A 16,311-nucleotide genomic window follows, 5' to 3' on the forward strand; every position below is an offset into this window, starting at 1 on the left:
TCGCGAATCTATAAATCAGCGAAGCAAGCCTAACTCGGAATTCTGTTCCAGTCGTGCCCTCCTTCGAGTTAACTTCGGTCTTGCGGTCAATGCGTTCCAGCATCATAGAGTATTCGTCAGCATCGTTGTGAATAAGAAGGTGACTGTGAATTGTAACCCGCGAAGCAGTGTGTAGTGGGAAGAAAAATGTTGAATAAAGAATACAACCCTTTTTTAAAAGACCCCCTACGCAGCCTCGTGCTTAACTGGCGCCCGAATAGGGACCCTTCGGTGAAAATCGTCATAGTGAAAGTGACGAGAGTGTTCCGATCGCCCCTTGAAAGTGACAATCCAGTGGTAGCTGTGTGACCAGATTCCCGAGTACCGCAGGTAGTTAGCAGCTCACCTGGCAGAAAAAAGGACTAAATCGACACACTGAGAGGAGACATCACCGCTTGGGTCACCCGCCTGTTTTGTGGTATCCCCACAAAATGTTCTGCATATACATGTAAGTGCGAAACATAAAAAAGGTCACGTGAGTATAATACAACGAGTATATACAAATATAATACACAGAAAGTGAAATCAATCGCAAGAAGCGAAATAAAAAAAGTGACCGTGAATAATAAATAACACACGAAAAAATCGTGAATAATAAATAACACGAGAAAAAACCGTGAACATAATAAACCAGAAACGAAACTGGAAAATTTAATTAAAGCGTTAAACAAGGTATCAAAGAACAATACCATAATGTCGCGACAGGAGTTAGAACAGATAGTAACCCGGCTTACTGCCTTAGAAGCTCGCGATTAAGCAGCATCAAGTGAGGACTATAATGATCCTCCACTGTATTTTACACGGCAGGGCGGTAGTGCAGTCAATCCGTAAACGTTCGAAAAAATACCGGATTTAGTGAAGGATCTGCCCAATTTCTCAGGAGATCCCAGTGAATTAAATAGCTGGATAACGGATGTGGACAGTCTAGTAAGACTGTACCAAACATCTTCGAGGCATCCGGTGTAACTGCAAAATAAGTTCCACATGATTTGCAAGTTCATCCGCAGGAAAATACGCGGAGAAGCAAACGATTCGTTACTAGCCTCGAATGTAGGGATAAATTGGAACGCGATTAAGAAGACGTTAATAACCTACTACGGTGAAAAACGTGACCTGGAGACATTAGATTTCCAGTTGATGAATGTGCTACAGAAAGGAAGCACATAGGAGATATATTACGATGAGGTCAACCGCCTCATGTCATTAATAGCAAACCAAGTGAAAACTGATGACCGTTTCAGGCATCCGGAAGCATTCAAAGCCTTGATAGATACTTACAATAAAAAGGCAATAGATGCATTCATCAGAGGACTGGATGGTGACATATATAAGTTCATAAGAAATTATGAACCAACATCCTTGGCCGCAGCATACAGCTACTGCATATCGTTTCAAAATATTGAGTGCAGAAAAATGCTAGCGCGGCCAAAACCAATAACAACACCGGTAGCACCAAGAAACTTAATCCCACATATTCCTCGCAATAATTTCAATAGACCTCCGCTGCCGCCGAGACCCTTTAATAATCAACCACCTCCACCATGGCAAAGGCCATTCCCAGTACAAAGATACAATAATCAATGGCAGAATAATAAACCACCAGGCATACCACCAAGAAATCTCTTTAGACAACAAGCACCCGAACCAATGGATGTAGATCAATCCATTAGAACAAGAAATATTAATTACGGAAACCGCCCCAACCAATCACTAAACAATAGACCACCATGTTAAGGCAGTGGCAGAGAAAGCGGAGCGACAAGTACGGGCACTACGAGTGCTGATGGCGAATCACGGAGGCCCTGGAAGCTGCGCCCGCCGGATCCTGGCCAGAGTTGCTGAGTCTACTATGAGATATGCCGCGCCGATTTGTGCTGAGGAAGCCATGGCGATCCGAGAAAATTGCCGCGCAGTCCAACGCGCACAGGGTGCAATCGCCCAAAAGGTAGTTAGTGCGTTCGTCACCACCGGATACTGGGCGAGAGTGCTGCTCGCTGCTATGCTCCCGATGCAGTATCTGCTGAGAGAGGACGCCCGTCACTACCATTCCCGACAGGAGGCCCGGCTGGCAGGACGTGTGATCTCGGCAACGACGATCCGCGCACGGCAGCGGCTTGCTAGCTACGAGGAGTGGCAAGCGAAATGGGAGGAGATCGGCCACCGGCCTTCACTCGACCAGTTGCACTCGGTGGACCCACCGGCTCATACCAAACGTTCGGCAATGGTGTGAGCGTCGCCACGGAAGGGTAGACTTCTACCTCACCCAGGTGTTTACGAACAACGGGTTCTACAGGAGTTTCCTGCATAAACGTAAGTTTACATCAGCTCCAGCGAGATTGGGTACTGCATCAGCAGGAAGCCGAGAGGCTAGAAATCGTCGCGGCAGAGCGCAGACAACGGCGCAACGCGGCGCGGAGACAACGTCGGGCAGAAATTCATTAACAATACGAAATTTGTGCACTTAATCATTACCTTTGAACAAGCTGCTGCCGGCGTACGTTTCTGGATTTTATAAACGATATGTTTGCCACAATCCAGCTGGATAGTTGTAAAGCCGAACGTCTTACTTTGCTTCTTGTCCAATATAGCAGTAACCTCTTCGGCCATCTTGGACATCGACTTACTGCAGATTTATTTCACTGGAATACAATTGCGTCTTCACTGAAGAATTGTCAACACAAAATGAACAACTCATTCAACGGTTGCTTTGATTGTAACTGGTGATGGTTGTATTGGATTGGTTTTGACGGATGCAAATCTACGCAGCATTACAAACTTCGCTTAAACGTTATTTTCGAAATTTTCTTTCGTTAATCTCCAAATCCCCCTACTGTCATTAACGCTGTACAACTTTCGATGAAGATTTATTTTCATCATCTAGTGACATCATATTCAAGTAATTATAGTAGTGTTGTTGTGTGTTGCCGTCTAAAGTGGCTTCTGCAAATTCTTCCGGCAGTTGTACTACCAGAAAGTAGGGAAAAATCGCAAAATCGTGCGAGTTTAAATGGTGCGCGAACAATGTCGCGGCGTAAACACTAATGGTGCAAACGGGTATACACGCACACTACCGTACGGCTATATGGTGTGCCTAGTTTTTCGAAGTCAAGCCTAGGGAAAGTCTAGGCGACATCATTCTTCGTACAGCTAAAGAAATGATAAATTTCCAAGAGCTAACTCTGCCAACACCAACTAACTACAAAACAATGGCTGGCAATATTCAGATTTCCGTTGTTTCCGAGTAGATTTTAGAGTATAAACACACAGCCAACGATAGGAAATATAAATATACAACATAGGAAAAGACGGCATAAAAACGTTCGTCATTAATGATTAATTAATAAATTAAATGAAATCCGAAAATTAGAATTATGTTACATCGAAGCAATGAGTAAAATATTGGGATAGAATTGATCATGCATCTCTAAAAACACATTCACAGCACACATGACAGCCCGTGTATTCCCAAATATTCCTTTTTTCTGGGACACACTAGCGACATCTGGACGTGAGATTCGTCCGAAAAGTCAAATCGTGCCTCTTCAGAGTTCGTAAATACCTTGTTTAATTTGAAGAAAAGACATAATACATTTTGATTTTATTTGGCGTTGTGTTTCTATTGTTAAAAATAATCAAACAGCATTGTAACACTTACTTACTTACTTACTTAAAGAAAATATGACCGAAACACATTCAAAGCATGCGCTAGGACATACATGAAATGTGATGGAGAAGTGAAACCGGTCGTATCGCCGGATAACTAGAGGCATAGTGAAATGGATGCGTCACTCAAACAATAATTCCGTGACCATGTACGAGCTGGAAGTGTCGAGCGTCCGATTAGCGTACAGGAATTAGGTGACCAACAAAAATAGAAACACGGTGTGGCACGGGTGCAGTGCGGTCGGATATTGCCTTTCAATTTGCTCAGTTTAACGCGCTTCCGAAATGCCGGCATAGTGTATTTGCGGGAGCCTGTACTGGAGCAGTGCTCTTTGCAAAGTGTGTTACATTCCAGCCGCTCACCCACCGAAGGAGGACGGTGAGAAAGCCGACCGTCAGTACCAATTAGTTTTGGGTGGCGGGCCGTTGAAGGAAGTCCGGTTCATCATTCCGTGAGCTAACAGTTTCTTTCGTTTTCTATCTTCGGGCCAGAATCATACAGGACGACAGAACCGTTACAGCAGCAGCCTCGCATTGAGGTAGGTACGTGCGTGTGCGTCGAACCAACACCATTATTGCCGCAACGCTTATGGACGGGTTTTTTTGGTGACATCTCCATTGGTCAGCTGGCTGGATTCTAAAAGTTGGCGGAGCCCGAGATTTGCTTTGGACTCACGCATGGGCAAGGTGATAAGAATCCCTTTATTTGTTTCTTTTCATCACTATCTTTGCCATCATCTCGCACTTCCGAATCCTATCCTATGAGTGGAATCTGTAAAAGGAGCGTTAAGCGAACATGTGGGCCTAGACATAGTGTTAAGGGGCAGCACTATAGGGAATAATAGGCAACGTTGAAATGCTGCAAGGTGTTTCATACGAAAATAGCTCATTGTGCATAAAGTAGCCAGCATTGTTTAGGCATTTTTATGAATGATCGTGTATGTGTGTGTAGAAAAAAAGATGAGGTTCGCGGACGCGGTACCGGAAAAGTTACATCCGTTGCAGTCATATATCGTTTGAATCACATTCGTCTGGATCCTCATGTTCCTTTATAATTTCCCGGTTCATTTTGTTACGGGCACCCAAAGATTACACGTTCTTTTGATTCGAACTTGCCAGACACCGATCGCCTGCTGGATTTTGCATCGTCTGCAACGGGTTTCGGCTGGTGGTTAAGTCTAGTGAACCTACGAAAACGTTTGCAGGCGGTGACCCTTTCACAAACCCATCCCCAGCACGAAAGACCTGTCGATCAGCTAGCCAACAATCAAAGCAACCGTTTTTCAAGTCAACTTTTTGAAGCAGCCCATCCCCATGGTAACCATGATGGCTGGTTCAGTCTTCAGCACCAACCAACGCAATCAAACACCGGCACATCATTCAATCAGTGTGAAGCAATCTTCAGTGAGGTGTTGTGATGTGCAACGAGAATTTAGGGAAAATTGTATTCTTTATTTTTGGGTCGTAGAACAGACTGGGCCGTATTTATGAAATTTACTTAATAGACACGACCACCGAAGACGATCCATTTCCCACTTAGGATGCTGTTCTCTGGGTCATTGTCCTCGGAAACATTCCCATTCCCAGAGCCGCAAGAACACTTGCGGGGAGATAGAAAACAGGAATCTGCCGAGTTGGTCCTCGTTCCACAACCTCTGCCATTTTTGGAGACAGAGTTGTCAAGACTGCTTCAGCTTAAAAAATACTTCGGCTACGGGATTAAACACTCCGAAGCCAGTGGAGCTTTCTGTCAGGGAGATGTCGGGGATATCACCATAATTTTGCACAAAAATGTCCGGAATCATGCTCGGATGAAGACTTACATGAATAACTGTATTCCTATTAAATTAAAATTAAAAAAAAGTAATGGTAATTACTACAAATTCGAGTACGCAACAAAATACATATTTAAAATAAATCGTTTTTACTTCCAGCAGCATCCTGTTAATGGTGTTAGTAAGTGCCGTTGTGCCGGATCTGTTTAAATGTCTGGTCTAAGTCGGACATCCAAAATGGCCGAAGAAGTTACGGTCGCATTACGGATGGTACGAGGTACCTCATTTGGCTTCAAGGTTCGCCAGCTGGAAACTGGAGAACATGTCATTTACCAAATCTTGGAGCATTCACCGGCAGCAATGTGTTCGAAGGTAAAGATTGATATTAAGTGCACAAATTTCGTATTTTCGATCTTTCAAATATGTGGCTGAATTAGTGTCCAATTAGGGCCAACAGAAACGAAATGTTCAGAGTAGCTCAAGTGTTCAATGTTCAGTTGTTCAAGGCATCGATGCGCACGATATGAAGCGCCTCATTTTCTTTTTTCGTGGTTTTGAGTACGTCGATGCCTGCTAGATGTGCGATACATTTCGTTGTCAATGCCGCATGCTGCTCAGGTCTAATAAACAGTTTCAAGATTTAGAAAAGCCACATTTTGCAAAGCAATGTCATCTTTGCGTGTTCGTTGAACGAAACCATCTTTTAGCATTGACTCTGTTGGTTATCTATGAGTTGTGTTTTAAATTCGGGATGTGAAATTCGCTAATTTACATTCACATTGAAAAATTTCTCTGGTGTGAAACAAAGTATATTTTCCTCAATGTATGCCATAACATCATATAATAATACCAAGCGGTTTAAAAGAGCGATTTAAAAAGACGCGTCAATTTAACTTTCTATTTTAATGTTCAGATGATAAAATTTGTTTCGTCACTGTATGTTACATTTTCACTGGCCATCAACCGAATTTTTGCGAACTTCAAACATTCATGTTGCATCGTCAACTGTACCACTAACTGCGTGTTACTAATCTCTTCTGTTTCAGGTGGAGATCGGAGATGTCATTTTGAAAATTAATGGCAAGGATGTCACGTTGTTAGAATGCAAGCACGGTACATATTTCATCTTGGCATCATCCTGTGTTAATTCCTGATCAGCTTTTTCTTATGTCCCTCATTCACATGCTATGTCTTCGTAACGAACTCAAATACCTTTTGTTTCTATCAATTTCAGTTCTCAAATTAATCAGACAGTCACCGAAAAATATGAAACTTCATTTACGCAAAGGTAAGAGACTGCGCGAGGCGAATGAACATCTTCTACTACGCTCCATATATCTATTTCAGACGCGAAAATAAAAAAACTAGTCTGTAGCGCGGCCAGAAGCTCCGGGGAGTTTCGTCCACAGTTGGAACCACAAAAGGAGGAGGAAGTGTACACTGTTACAATACCACGTCCAGTCGATCGCTGGGGCTTCGGGTTTGAGCTATATAAATCGGAACTGGTGGAGCATGTGATCTCTGGTATCTACCCGAATACGCCTGCAGCTCTCTGTGAGAAGGTTAGACTTGCTTCGTCTCTTATTGTGCTTCCAACTCGTCCAACACTTATTATGCTTTCCAACACTCCAACACAACACTTAGTATGTTTCCACATTTCTCTGCTCTTTTTTACTCAGGTACAAGTAGGCGATGTCTTTCTAAAGATAAATGGGTATGATGTTCAGTTTAGCCCGCCTCATGAAGGTAAATTTGAATGCGACTTGGACAAACTTGGATAATTATGCTCATCGTCCATCCATTCTGTTCTGGTGTAATTTCATGAAATATTTTCAGTTTTGAAATGCCTTCGAACGGCTACCGATCCCATAAGAGCCCAAATGAAACGTGGTATGTATCTGTGGAAACTATTTCAGCTAAACCACTATCGAATGCTTTTAGAAAGTAAATAAAAAGCAGAAAACTCACGCGGTCTGCAATATAACGGAGGTTATTTTCATCCTTTACCACCTTTAGATCAAGCCGTTCATAAACATGTACACCAACATGTTCAATTTCTTGGCAAGAAACATCTCTCTCAATCGCAATCCAACTTGAGCGACAAAAAGAGCAGTCCGATAGTTGAATACCAGCAACAAACTACCGCCAGCAGCATAAAAAATGCATCGAAGCAAAGCCCAACGTTACGCAAAGCCAGCTCCATTCCAGCGCCCCGTTTTTCACAAGCGAAGCGCGCAAAATTGCCTGAAGTAATCCACACGATTCCAAAGGTGACTGCCAGTAGCGGACAGCAGCATAGTTGCACTTTCCGCGTTAATATATTGGAAGATAACGGCCGGCGCTCCAAGATTCCAACTACCAACTCGTGGAGTGCTCCACAGTCACCGCTCAGCAACCGCCGAGTCTGTCAACAACCTGCGCGATCGGTTTCGCAGATGAATGCACAAGGTTACAGAGATGATCATGATGACGATAACAGCGATGGTGAAGACGGCGACAATGTCCCCGAAGAGCGTACCTCCAAGCGCTCCGATGACCGCCGCTATGTAATGACTGGAGAATCGTGGTTCGAACCAAGATACGAACTTGAGGTATATACAGTAACGGATAGTTAATTTGCTTCTCCTGATTTTGCATTATAAATGCTTTCTTCACTCACTTTTGTTTGGCTTGCAGGGAACAACCAACAAGAAGCGAGGCAGTGGAAAAGGCAAGAACATGGCACCCATCGGTTACGATACGTTATCATCTTCGACGAGCGTCTCGGAAGAGCGTTCCAGTAGCGTCAGTACTAGTCTAGTGGGACCGAATAGCGGAATCGACAATGATGCGACACAACCGCCTAGTCCATCTTCTCCTCTTCTGTCGATCGGAGGCAATGACCTCGCACGTACCAAGCAAAAGAGTGTCATAGATGATAACCTCGTTAGCTTGAGCAACAGTTACAATATGAAGTCGTCACAGATTTCTATTGTCTCGGATGGTAAAGATTTTGGGGAGAAGCTACCAACGCTGAAATTTGCTGGTGGATCCCAATTCAACAGTGGAGGTGCGAGTGGTAACTCCTCCAGTGGGTTACAGCGATCTAATAACGAGATAGCTGTTAGTTCGTTACCAACCAGCCCAGACTATATGATGGTAAAAGGCATTTTTGACGAAAGCATTAGTTATCAAACTGCCCATCCTCCAGGATCTGTTGGAAGCCTTATTCCTCTGTCAAGGTTGTACGAGAATGATGACGAAGACGTACAACAGGCTGCGCAAGCTTTACGAGCGCTTCCTGTTTCCGTCTCATCACAGCATCAGGAATTTGCATCCTTAGATGGTACTGGGGGAGGAGCGGGTGCTGTATCGACCAATAGCGATGTGGTAGGCTCTGCATTTGTTGATGCAGGGAATGGAGGAGCTATCCGTAAACGTTATGCGGTGGGCTTCCGGACTAGCCGATCAGAGGATCATTTACAACAGTCGCAACGCGATGGAGGCATCGGTGCAGTTGTTTCGATCGACATCGACGAGGACGTAAATAGCTCGCTGAATACTTTGCTCGACCCACGCTACGATGCTCCTGAGGATCCCATGGTAGGTTGAGATCAAAAACCATGAAAGAGGAGTACATTTATTGATTGGCGCATTCTGTTTGCAGATTTCCGAGCACGAACTTGTACAAAAATCGATAAATGATCGACCATCAGCGCATCAGACTGACATCGTTGGTGCCTTCAAGATAGGTGGCAATGTAGCTGGCGATATTGATAAAAGGATGGGACCGGGATCTGCGTCGGCTACGACGGCCGTACGTGCCGTAGTGTCATTTTCAAGCTCGCCAAGTTCTTCAACACATCATTCGCCAAGCGGTAGTCCGATTTCGCCCACATCCGTCTCTTCGTCCGTGATGACCTCATCTGGCGGTTCACGAGAACATTCACACCAGGGAAATGGCAATGGTGGCCAGTTAGAACCAGGTGCCACTAGTGCTCCCGGTAACATCTCATCAGCGCTCGGATGCCCAAATATTGTAGGCCACCAACAGCAGACAGCAGGACGCGCTGTCGCGTTGCAAGCCGGTACAATGGGTAGCGGTTCGGGATCGGGTATAGCAAACACGTCAATCGGAACGGATCTAAGTTTGTCCGAGGCCATCTCAAGTCCAGACTTTCAGGATAACGGCGAAGATTTGCTTACTACGGGTGAACTAATGGATCTAATACTTAGCGATCCAAGCGAAGATTCCGATTCGACGATCTTGTTGTCAGAGGCTTTCACTCGTGGCGAATACCCCAGTGTCGAACGCGATTACCGTGTCGTAATTCCAGTACGATCTGGCGACGCTACTAAAGACACTAGAGGGGGGATTATGGAAGAAGACATCAATACTGGTGCCTCGCAGAAACGATCGATTGGTGGTGCTATAGGTAGTAACCTTAAAGCCAACTTCGTTCAGACTAATAGTGCTGCATTTAAAAACGACACTGATAGCAAACGTGGATTTCCCATTGGCGCATATGAACCCATTGATGAGACTGCCAACGTAAGTGTGGGTGCTGCTGATGTTGGACTTTTAACACGTGAGGCGTCGCCGCCCGTTTCGGATGATGGCAGTGACGTCGAGTCGTTGCACTCTTTCCAATACTCACCGAAAGGTGTAGATATTCCGTCAGCAGAACGATTAGCCAAGCGCCTGTTTAATCTGGAGGGCTTCAAAAAAAGTCATGTTTCGCGGCATTTGAGCAAAAAGTAAGCCTATTCTATTGCAAATGCCTAGTGAAATGGAGTACGTTGTTATTTTGCCACCCTACATTTTCTCTGTTTTATTACATTATTTCTAGCAACGAATTCACCCGCGCTGTTGCTGAAGAATACCTGAAGTTTTTTAACTTTGAAAACCAGTCATTGGATGAGGCGTTGCGCATCTTTTTAAACCAGTTTTCGCTATCTGGTGAAACACAAGAACGGGAACGTGTTCTAAACCATTTCTCTCGTCGCTACTTAGATTGTAACCCAGACTCGTTTCGTTCTCAAGGTAAATAATATGAACACACAACCAATATCAAATCTATAATCTGTGAAATTTTCAAATTTGTTTTTTGTATTGTTTGGCTGTTGCAGATTCTGTGCACACGCTAACGTGCGCAATCATGCTATTAAACACGGATCTTCATGGTCCCAACATGGGGCGAGCTCGCATGACATGCACAGAGTTTATCGAAAATCTAAAAGAACTCAATGATGGAATTAACTTTCCTAAAGATGTGCTCAAGCACCTGTACCATGCAATAAAAAATCAACCATTCGAGTGGGCCGTGTAAGTGTTGAATAAATAGATAAGATAGATAAATAGATATTATCATACTCTTCCGTTCATTTCTCTACAGTGACGATGAACCAGAAGCAAAGGACCGGCGTGTGGGAGATAATAGCGGCAGTGTAATTCTTAGTAATGAAACTAGTGGTATTTTGAGAAGTGGAGGAGGAGGCATCGGTGGTGGTAGTGTAGCTAACGCTGGAGGTGGCGGAGGAAGTTTGCAGGGTCCTGCGATTGGTTCGAACTCCTTCTTCGATACGCCTTCGATGATGGCCGCCGTGGAGTATAAAAAAGGCTATATTATGCGGAAATGTTGCAGTGAAGCGAACAATAAACGGAGTAAGTATACTAGGTTAACAACAGCGAGAGTAAGGTGATTTTGGTGTACGCTTGAACCACAGTTTTGCATGAAACCACTTCATGTTAATCTTTTTTGCTTCGCACAGCTCCTTTTGGACGTCGGTCATGGAAGATGGTCTTCTGCACGGTACGTGATCTGGCGCTCTATCTACATAAAGACGAGCATACGTTCAGAAAATACCAAATGTCCGATCACGTTCATAATGCAATTCGAATCCACCATGCTTTGGCCACTCGAGCGATCGATTATACAAAGAAGGAACACGTCTTCCGTCTTCAGACTGCAGATCAATCGGAGTTTCTATTCCAAGCGGGAGACTCGAAGGAGCTTCAGTCATGGATAGACACAATCAATTTCGTTTGTGCTGCTTTTTCGGCTCCACCACTTGAGGGTGGCGTAGGTAGTCAACGGCGATTCCAACGCCCACTGTTACCCAGCATGCAGAGCAAGTTACTTATGGTGAGTTGCTCGAGAATTCTTTCGAATTAAGCTCTTTAGTCGTCACATGGTTTTTTCTGCTCTCAGCGTGAACAATTAGCTTCGCACTACCATCAGATTGATAAACATAAGCGCCTGCTTGAGGAGCATAAGTCGAACCCCGTAACTGGCAATAAGGGTTTGAACCTGCAAAATTATCGAGATAAGGAGCAGTATCTCGATTTCGAGGTGAGTGGCATTAAGAGCATCAACGTAGGCAATTTATAGATTTTATTTGTATATCTAACTCTTCTGCGTATACTTATCCGATCAGATTAAGCGCTACCGTACGTACTATACTTTGTTAAGCTCCCGCCTCAGTGTGGACCATGCGGAACTTGGAAGCCAGGACGATAGTTCTGATACATCGATGATTAGTGGTTCTTCTGAGCCGCAGGAAGTAGGGCGTCGCACTATTGCTGGCAACATTATCCACCAACATCAGTCAACAATCGAGCAACAGGGCGAAGTAGAGGCTGCGGCTGTGGCAGTAACAAACAATCTTCGAGCTGGTGGTGTTGGAAACAAGTATGAGCACGGTGGAGTTGCTATGTATCGTTCGGATGATTCGCAGGAATTTGGCTGACGAGTCATGGGAGTATTATACGCCTGTGTCTTATAGTTTTTGTTACTCCCATTGCTCAAAAAACGATCACTATCTAAAAACAGATGAGAATCATTCATTTCTATATTCACAAACATGCATGCACATACATGGGATTGGATAAATTGGACAGTACGGTTGCAAGCAGAAGGAATGATTGTATCGTTAAGATTTCGTTCCGAACCACAAAATATTTAATTTTTTTAAAATTCATTTCATTATTTATGCAGCCAACCATCATGATTGAAAGCATTAGATCCTGCTTTATCTTTTAAAAGCGGGCGCAGATCGTACCAAGATCGTTACATGCACCATACTATTACTACGATAATGTCTAATAATATTATTAATAAACTTTGTTTCCTTTATTGCTAATCATCAACACATCGAATGATCGATAGGAGATCGAATGACTTTTGGCTAGTGAGTGACGCTTGTAGAAGCAGAAGAAAATGCTGCGGCTGTTCTGTAGTCATAAAGGACTAAATTTTCATCTCCAACTAGCTTTTCTGCGAAAAAGCTGACGTTTTCGTGTTTTTGCGTTTAGAAATTCTGGTCCGCACACTTAGTGCGGATTATATATAATTGGATTGGACAATTGGATATGGTCGCTTGTCTATTATAATACGCCCGGTTATACGCTCGCAATGTGCGGCCAACCCATTATTCAAATTATAGTCCAGATCGATAAAATAATGGGAAACAAGACACAAATTCCAAAAATGAGTGATTTGCAAAGCGTGTCACATCACTGTAGCAACCAATCTATGTTAAAAAAAGAATAAGCGTAAGGCTTTGGTCACCATTAAAGATGAAAAGTAGAGTGTTAAATATTGGAAGGCTAATAGGGATTGTGGTTAAAATAGAAAGTCATATAAAACGAAAAAAAGGATAGTGAACTTACCGTCTGCGCGATCCTACATTAACGTACAGAGATATCTAACTCTAAACAATTCTATCGTGAATGCGTGTGGTTCCTATTCTTCTATTGTGCATAGTATTATATGAAGGAGATATTTTTAATGGTTATACACCATCAGTTAGGAAAGTATCAAATGGCTCTTTTAGAAGCCCTATAATCAGTAAGCCCTATTATTTTTCGGGTATTGTTTGTCGTGGTCATTGAAATATTCTCTTATTTTAAGAAAACTACAGATATATGCCGATCAGTGGTACTAAAGTGACAATCCTTTGTTGCCATTACAGTAGATACGCCCTATGATATGCATACATTGCCTGTTTGAAATTCATAATTTTCCTTGTATAACTTTATTTGTAAAGTTATGTGTTTGCTCTGCGTCTATCACTATGCCTATGGATCAAAAAGAATGTCACGATTTTGCAGAACTCTAGAAATGCACAAACCGTTGTTCATTGTAGTATGGCCTGCCAATTATGATCTACGGACGACTTACATCAGAACATAGTATTTGAGTTAAAACAAAATGAAAGCGCTCGACAAGTATTAAACACACACGTTTTAGTTGCACATACATGGGATACGTTATTAAACAGTTGTACTCAGAATGGAATGAAAGATCAGTACAGCAGCCTGGGGGATGACTACGGGCGATCTTGCACCACGACAGACTGGTGGTTTAAGGTAGAGTGTCTTGGCACGTTTTCTAGTACGGCTTGGCGTCAAATTGAAGTAAATAATTCTTTTCTTTCTATAATATTGTCAACGGCCGGTTCCGAGGACAAATGGCAAATTGGAGGATTAAGAAGATTTGCTTAAGCCATTTTCTATGGAGAATCCATGTATCGTATCGTATCCCTCAATCCAATGTAGTTCCATCGCGACAGTCAATCAATAATTCCTTTTCTTTGTTAGAAAAAAATAGTTTATTATTTATTCCTCATTTTCATTATTATGTTCTAGTGTTGCGTATGTGAACAGGTGAACATATCTTTACTGCATGCTGTTTTACGTGATTTTGTTTACTTTAATTAAAATTTTTTTTATTGTAGTTTCATGGGTGTTACAGGGGTGTTCACTGTTGTGCTTGCTTGCGGCATCCAAAAAGAAACATGTTGGTCAGTAACCTTCTGGTTTGTCGTGAAGGAATCTAATTTGTTTCCGTCTATTTGAAGCGAAAGTTATATTTGTCATGATCCATGAGCTTGCAAGTCCGTAATAACATTCAGTATGGGTAAAGCATATTCTCTGAAACCTTAAATTGACAGTAGTCACGTGATGATTATACGCACTCTACGAAAATGCAAAATTCATTATACGAGAACGACAACAAATCACTACACCGACGTCGGTATTTTTACTTTCAAACTTCGGATAGTCACTTTTACGGCCGGCTTAAAACATCCCTGATCAGGTTGATGTGCAATCACTTGAACCCGTCATCAAAATTCGGCTGCGTAGCAACGATAGAATATGGAGCGTTGGAATAAATAGGACATTTTAGCTGTTAGAGTGTTTACTTATCATGTAGTGTCAATAGCAAAACGAAAAATTCTCTTCTTTGAAATTGATTACTCTTGAGGATTGCAATAAACGTAAGGAAACGGGTGAAAATAGTCAACAGCATTAGGTGACCGGGCGTGCAGACCCGTTATGTCTAACGTGGTTAAACATGAAGCTATAAAATAAATCGATAGAGTTATTTTCATAATTATAACAAAAAGCGAAATCAGAAAAAGGAAAATCTAGAAATCAGCAGAACAAAGCAAACATTTTCCGTTTATTGAAATTCACAACATCGCCCATCCTCAATCCCTTATACCTACTTTTTCAGCAGTGCAATAAACGTGTGTCACGGTTGCTCCTTTTATTACTATTATTGAACTATCGTCCAGTTACAGCAGGGATTAGACATCGTTAAATCTTTCGGTACAATCAACATAGCGTGAGAAAGCGTATATTGAAACTTGAAGATATATTGAAAACTAAACCTCGTCTCAGTAGTACTGATCCTCCCCTAGCTGCAGACATCGACCTAAACTGGTGCAATCATATCGCTCCAACCTGACAGTTTGGTAGGCAGTTAGGAGAGTTAGGAGAGGTTGAAGATCGAGGTTATTTATGAATAATTTACTCGATCATTACCGTAACACAGGCGAAACATCTTTGTGACTGTAAAGTAAGTATTCTCATTTGTTTCGTTTTAGATATGTGAGAAATGCTTTGGTTTTACTTTTTCGTTTAGGTGTCTGCTTTGTCGTCGCTATGTTTAATTTAACAAGCCGTAATTTTTTAGAAAAACACATGAAAAGGCTGAGTATAAGAATGATACACTCAAAAACACACACAGGCAGACATCCTTGGCTCGCACTTGTACCAGTACCCTGTAGGATACATGTGGCTTCCATAAAGTTTTGGAGGGTCACAATAGATACAACGAAGTCTAGTGATCACCGAGTGACAGTCAAATCGATTGTTTCATGAGCAGTTTTTTGAACTTACTATTTATTTTTTTTCCGTTCAAATAAATAAAATCTACGATAACGTTCATATTATATAGGCAACTGAAGATGAGAGCGTGTTGTGTCAGGCATACAGGGATAGCCCAAGGATTCAATAAGAGAGACCAAACCTTGCCACGGCGGCGAGCATTTATTGATTTCGTAATCGTATGTGTAATGTTTGTTGTATTCCGAAAAATATATAAATATACTAGGCCTATAGGAAAACAGTTCGTAGATTTGTTTCGCATTAGGCGTGTGCAGTATCATCCATGTCAATCGTTTTGATTTAAATTTTTTGTTTGTTTGTTTTGTTTTCCCCTCTCTTAGCGTATCACACACAGTAACCATTGAACCAATTATCCCTATGTTTATTATAAGCGACGACAGCGTTTTTCGAAGAGATGATTGTGAATGAAGGCAAAGTACCAATTCACCGAAAACTATATTCACTGAATACAATCATTTTAGTTTTTTTTATTTAAGCTGGTTGTGTTTTTGGCTCAATTGAAAGCGTTGGTTTTAGCGACGACAGACTCACGCTACAAAAAAGAATCACGATTATGAAACAAAATTCATGGAACATATGCATTCTGAGAAGCGCAACGACTTGATGAAACCATAGCTACGCTACAAATGGCAGTTCAGCAAATGCGCTGGCTAGCTA

The 16,311-nt window shown here is 42.4% G+C and overlaps 1 protein-coding gene across 1 annotated transcript; it reads left to right on the forward strand.

Annotated features, from left to right (window-relative positions):
- Nucleotides 1-5,714: 5,714 nt before the first annotated feature.
- Nucleotides 5,715-12,312, forward strand: LOC128278421 (PH and SEC7 domain-containing protein). Its single transcript, XM_053017153.1, has 14 exons — nt 5,715-5,849; nt 6,524-6,590; nt 6,825-7,039; nt 7,157-7,162; nt 7,913-8,023; nt 8,154-8,579; nt 8,778-9,059; nt 9,124-10,214; nt 10,307-10,500; nt 10,587-10,782; nt 10,853-11,121; nt 11,229-11,602; nt 11,669-11,809; nt 11,895-12,312. Exons 1-14 carry the CDS (start codon nt 5,715-5,717, stop codon nt 12,204-12,206), a joined length of 3,819 nt encoding a protein of 1,272 aa, XP_052873113.1. The 3' UTR covers nt 12,207-12,312.
- Nucleotides 12,313-16,311: the final 3,999 nt, after the last annotated feature.

Source organism: Anopheles cruzii, chromosome X, assembly GCF_943734635.1.
Source record: "Anopheles cruzii chromosome X, idAnoCruzAS_RS32_06, whole genome shotgun sequence".
NCBI lineage: Eukaryota > Metazoa > Arthropoda > Insecta > Diptera > Culicidae > Anopheles > Anopheles cruzii.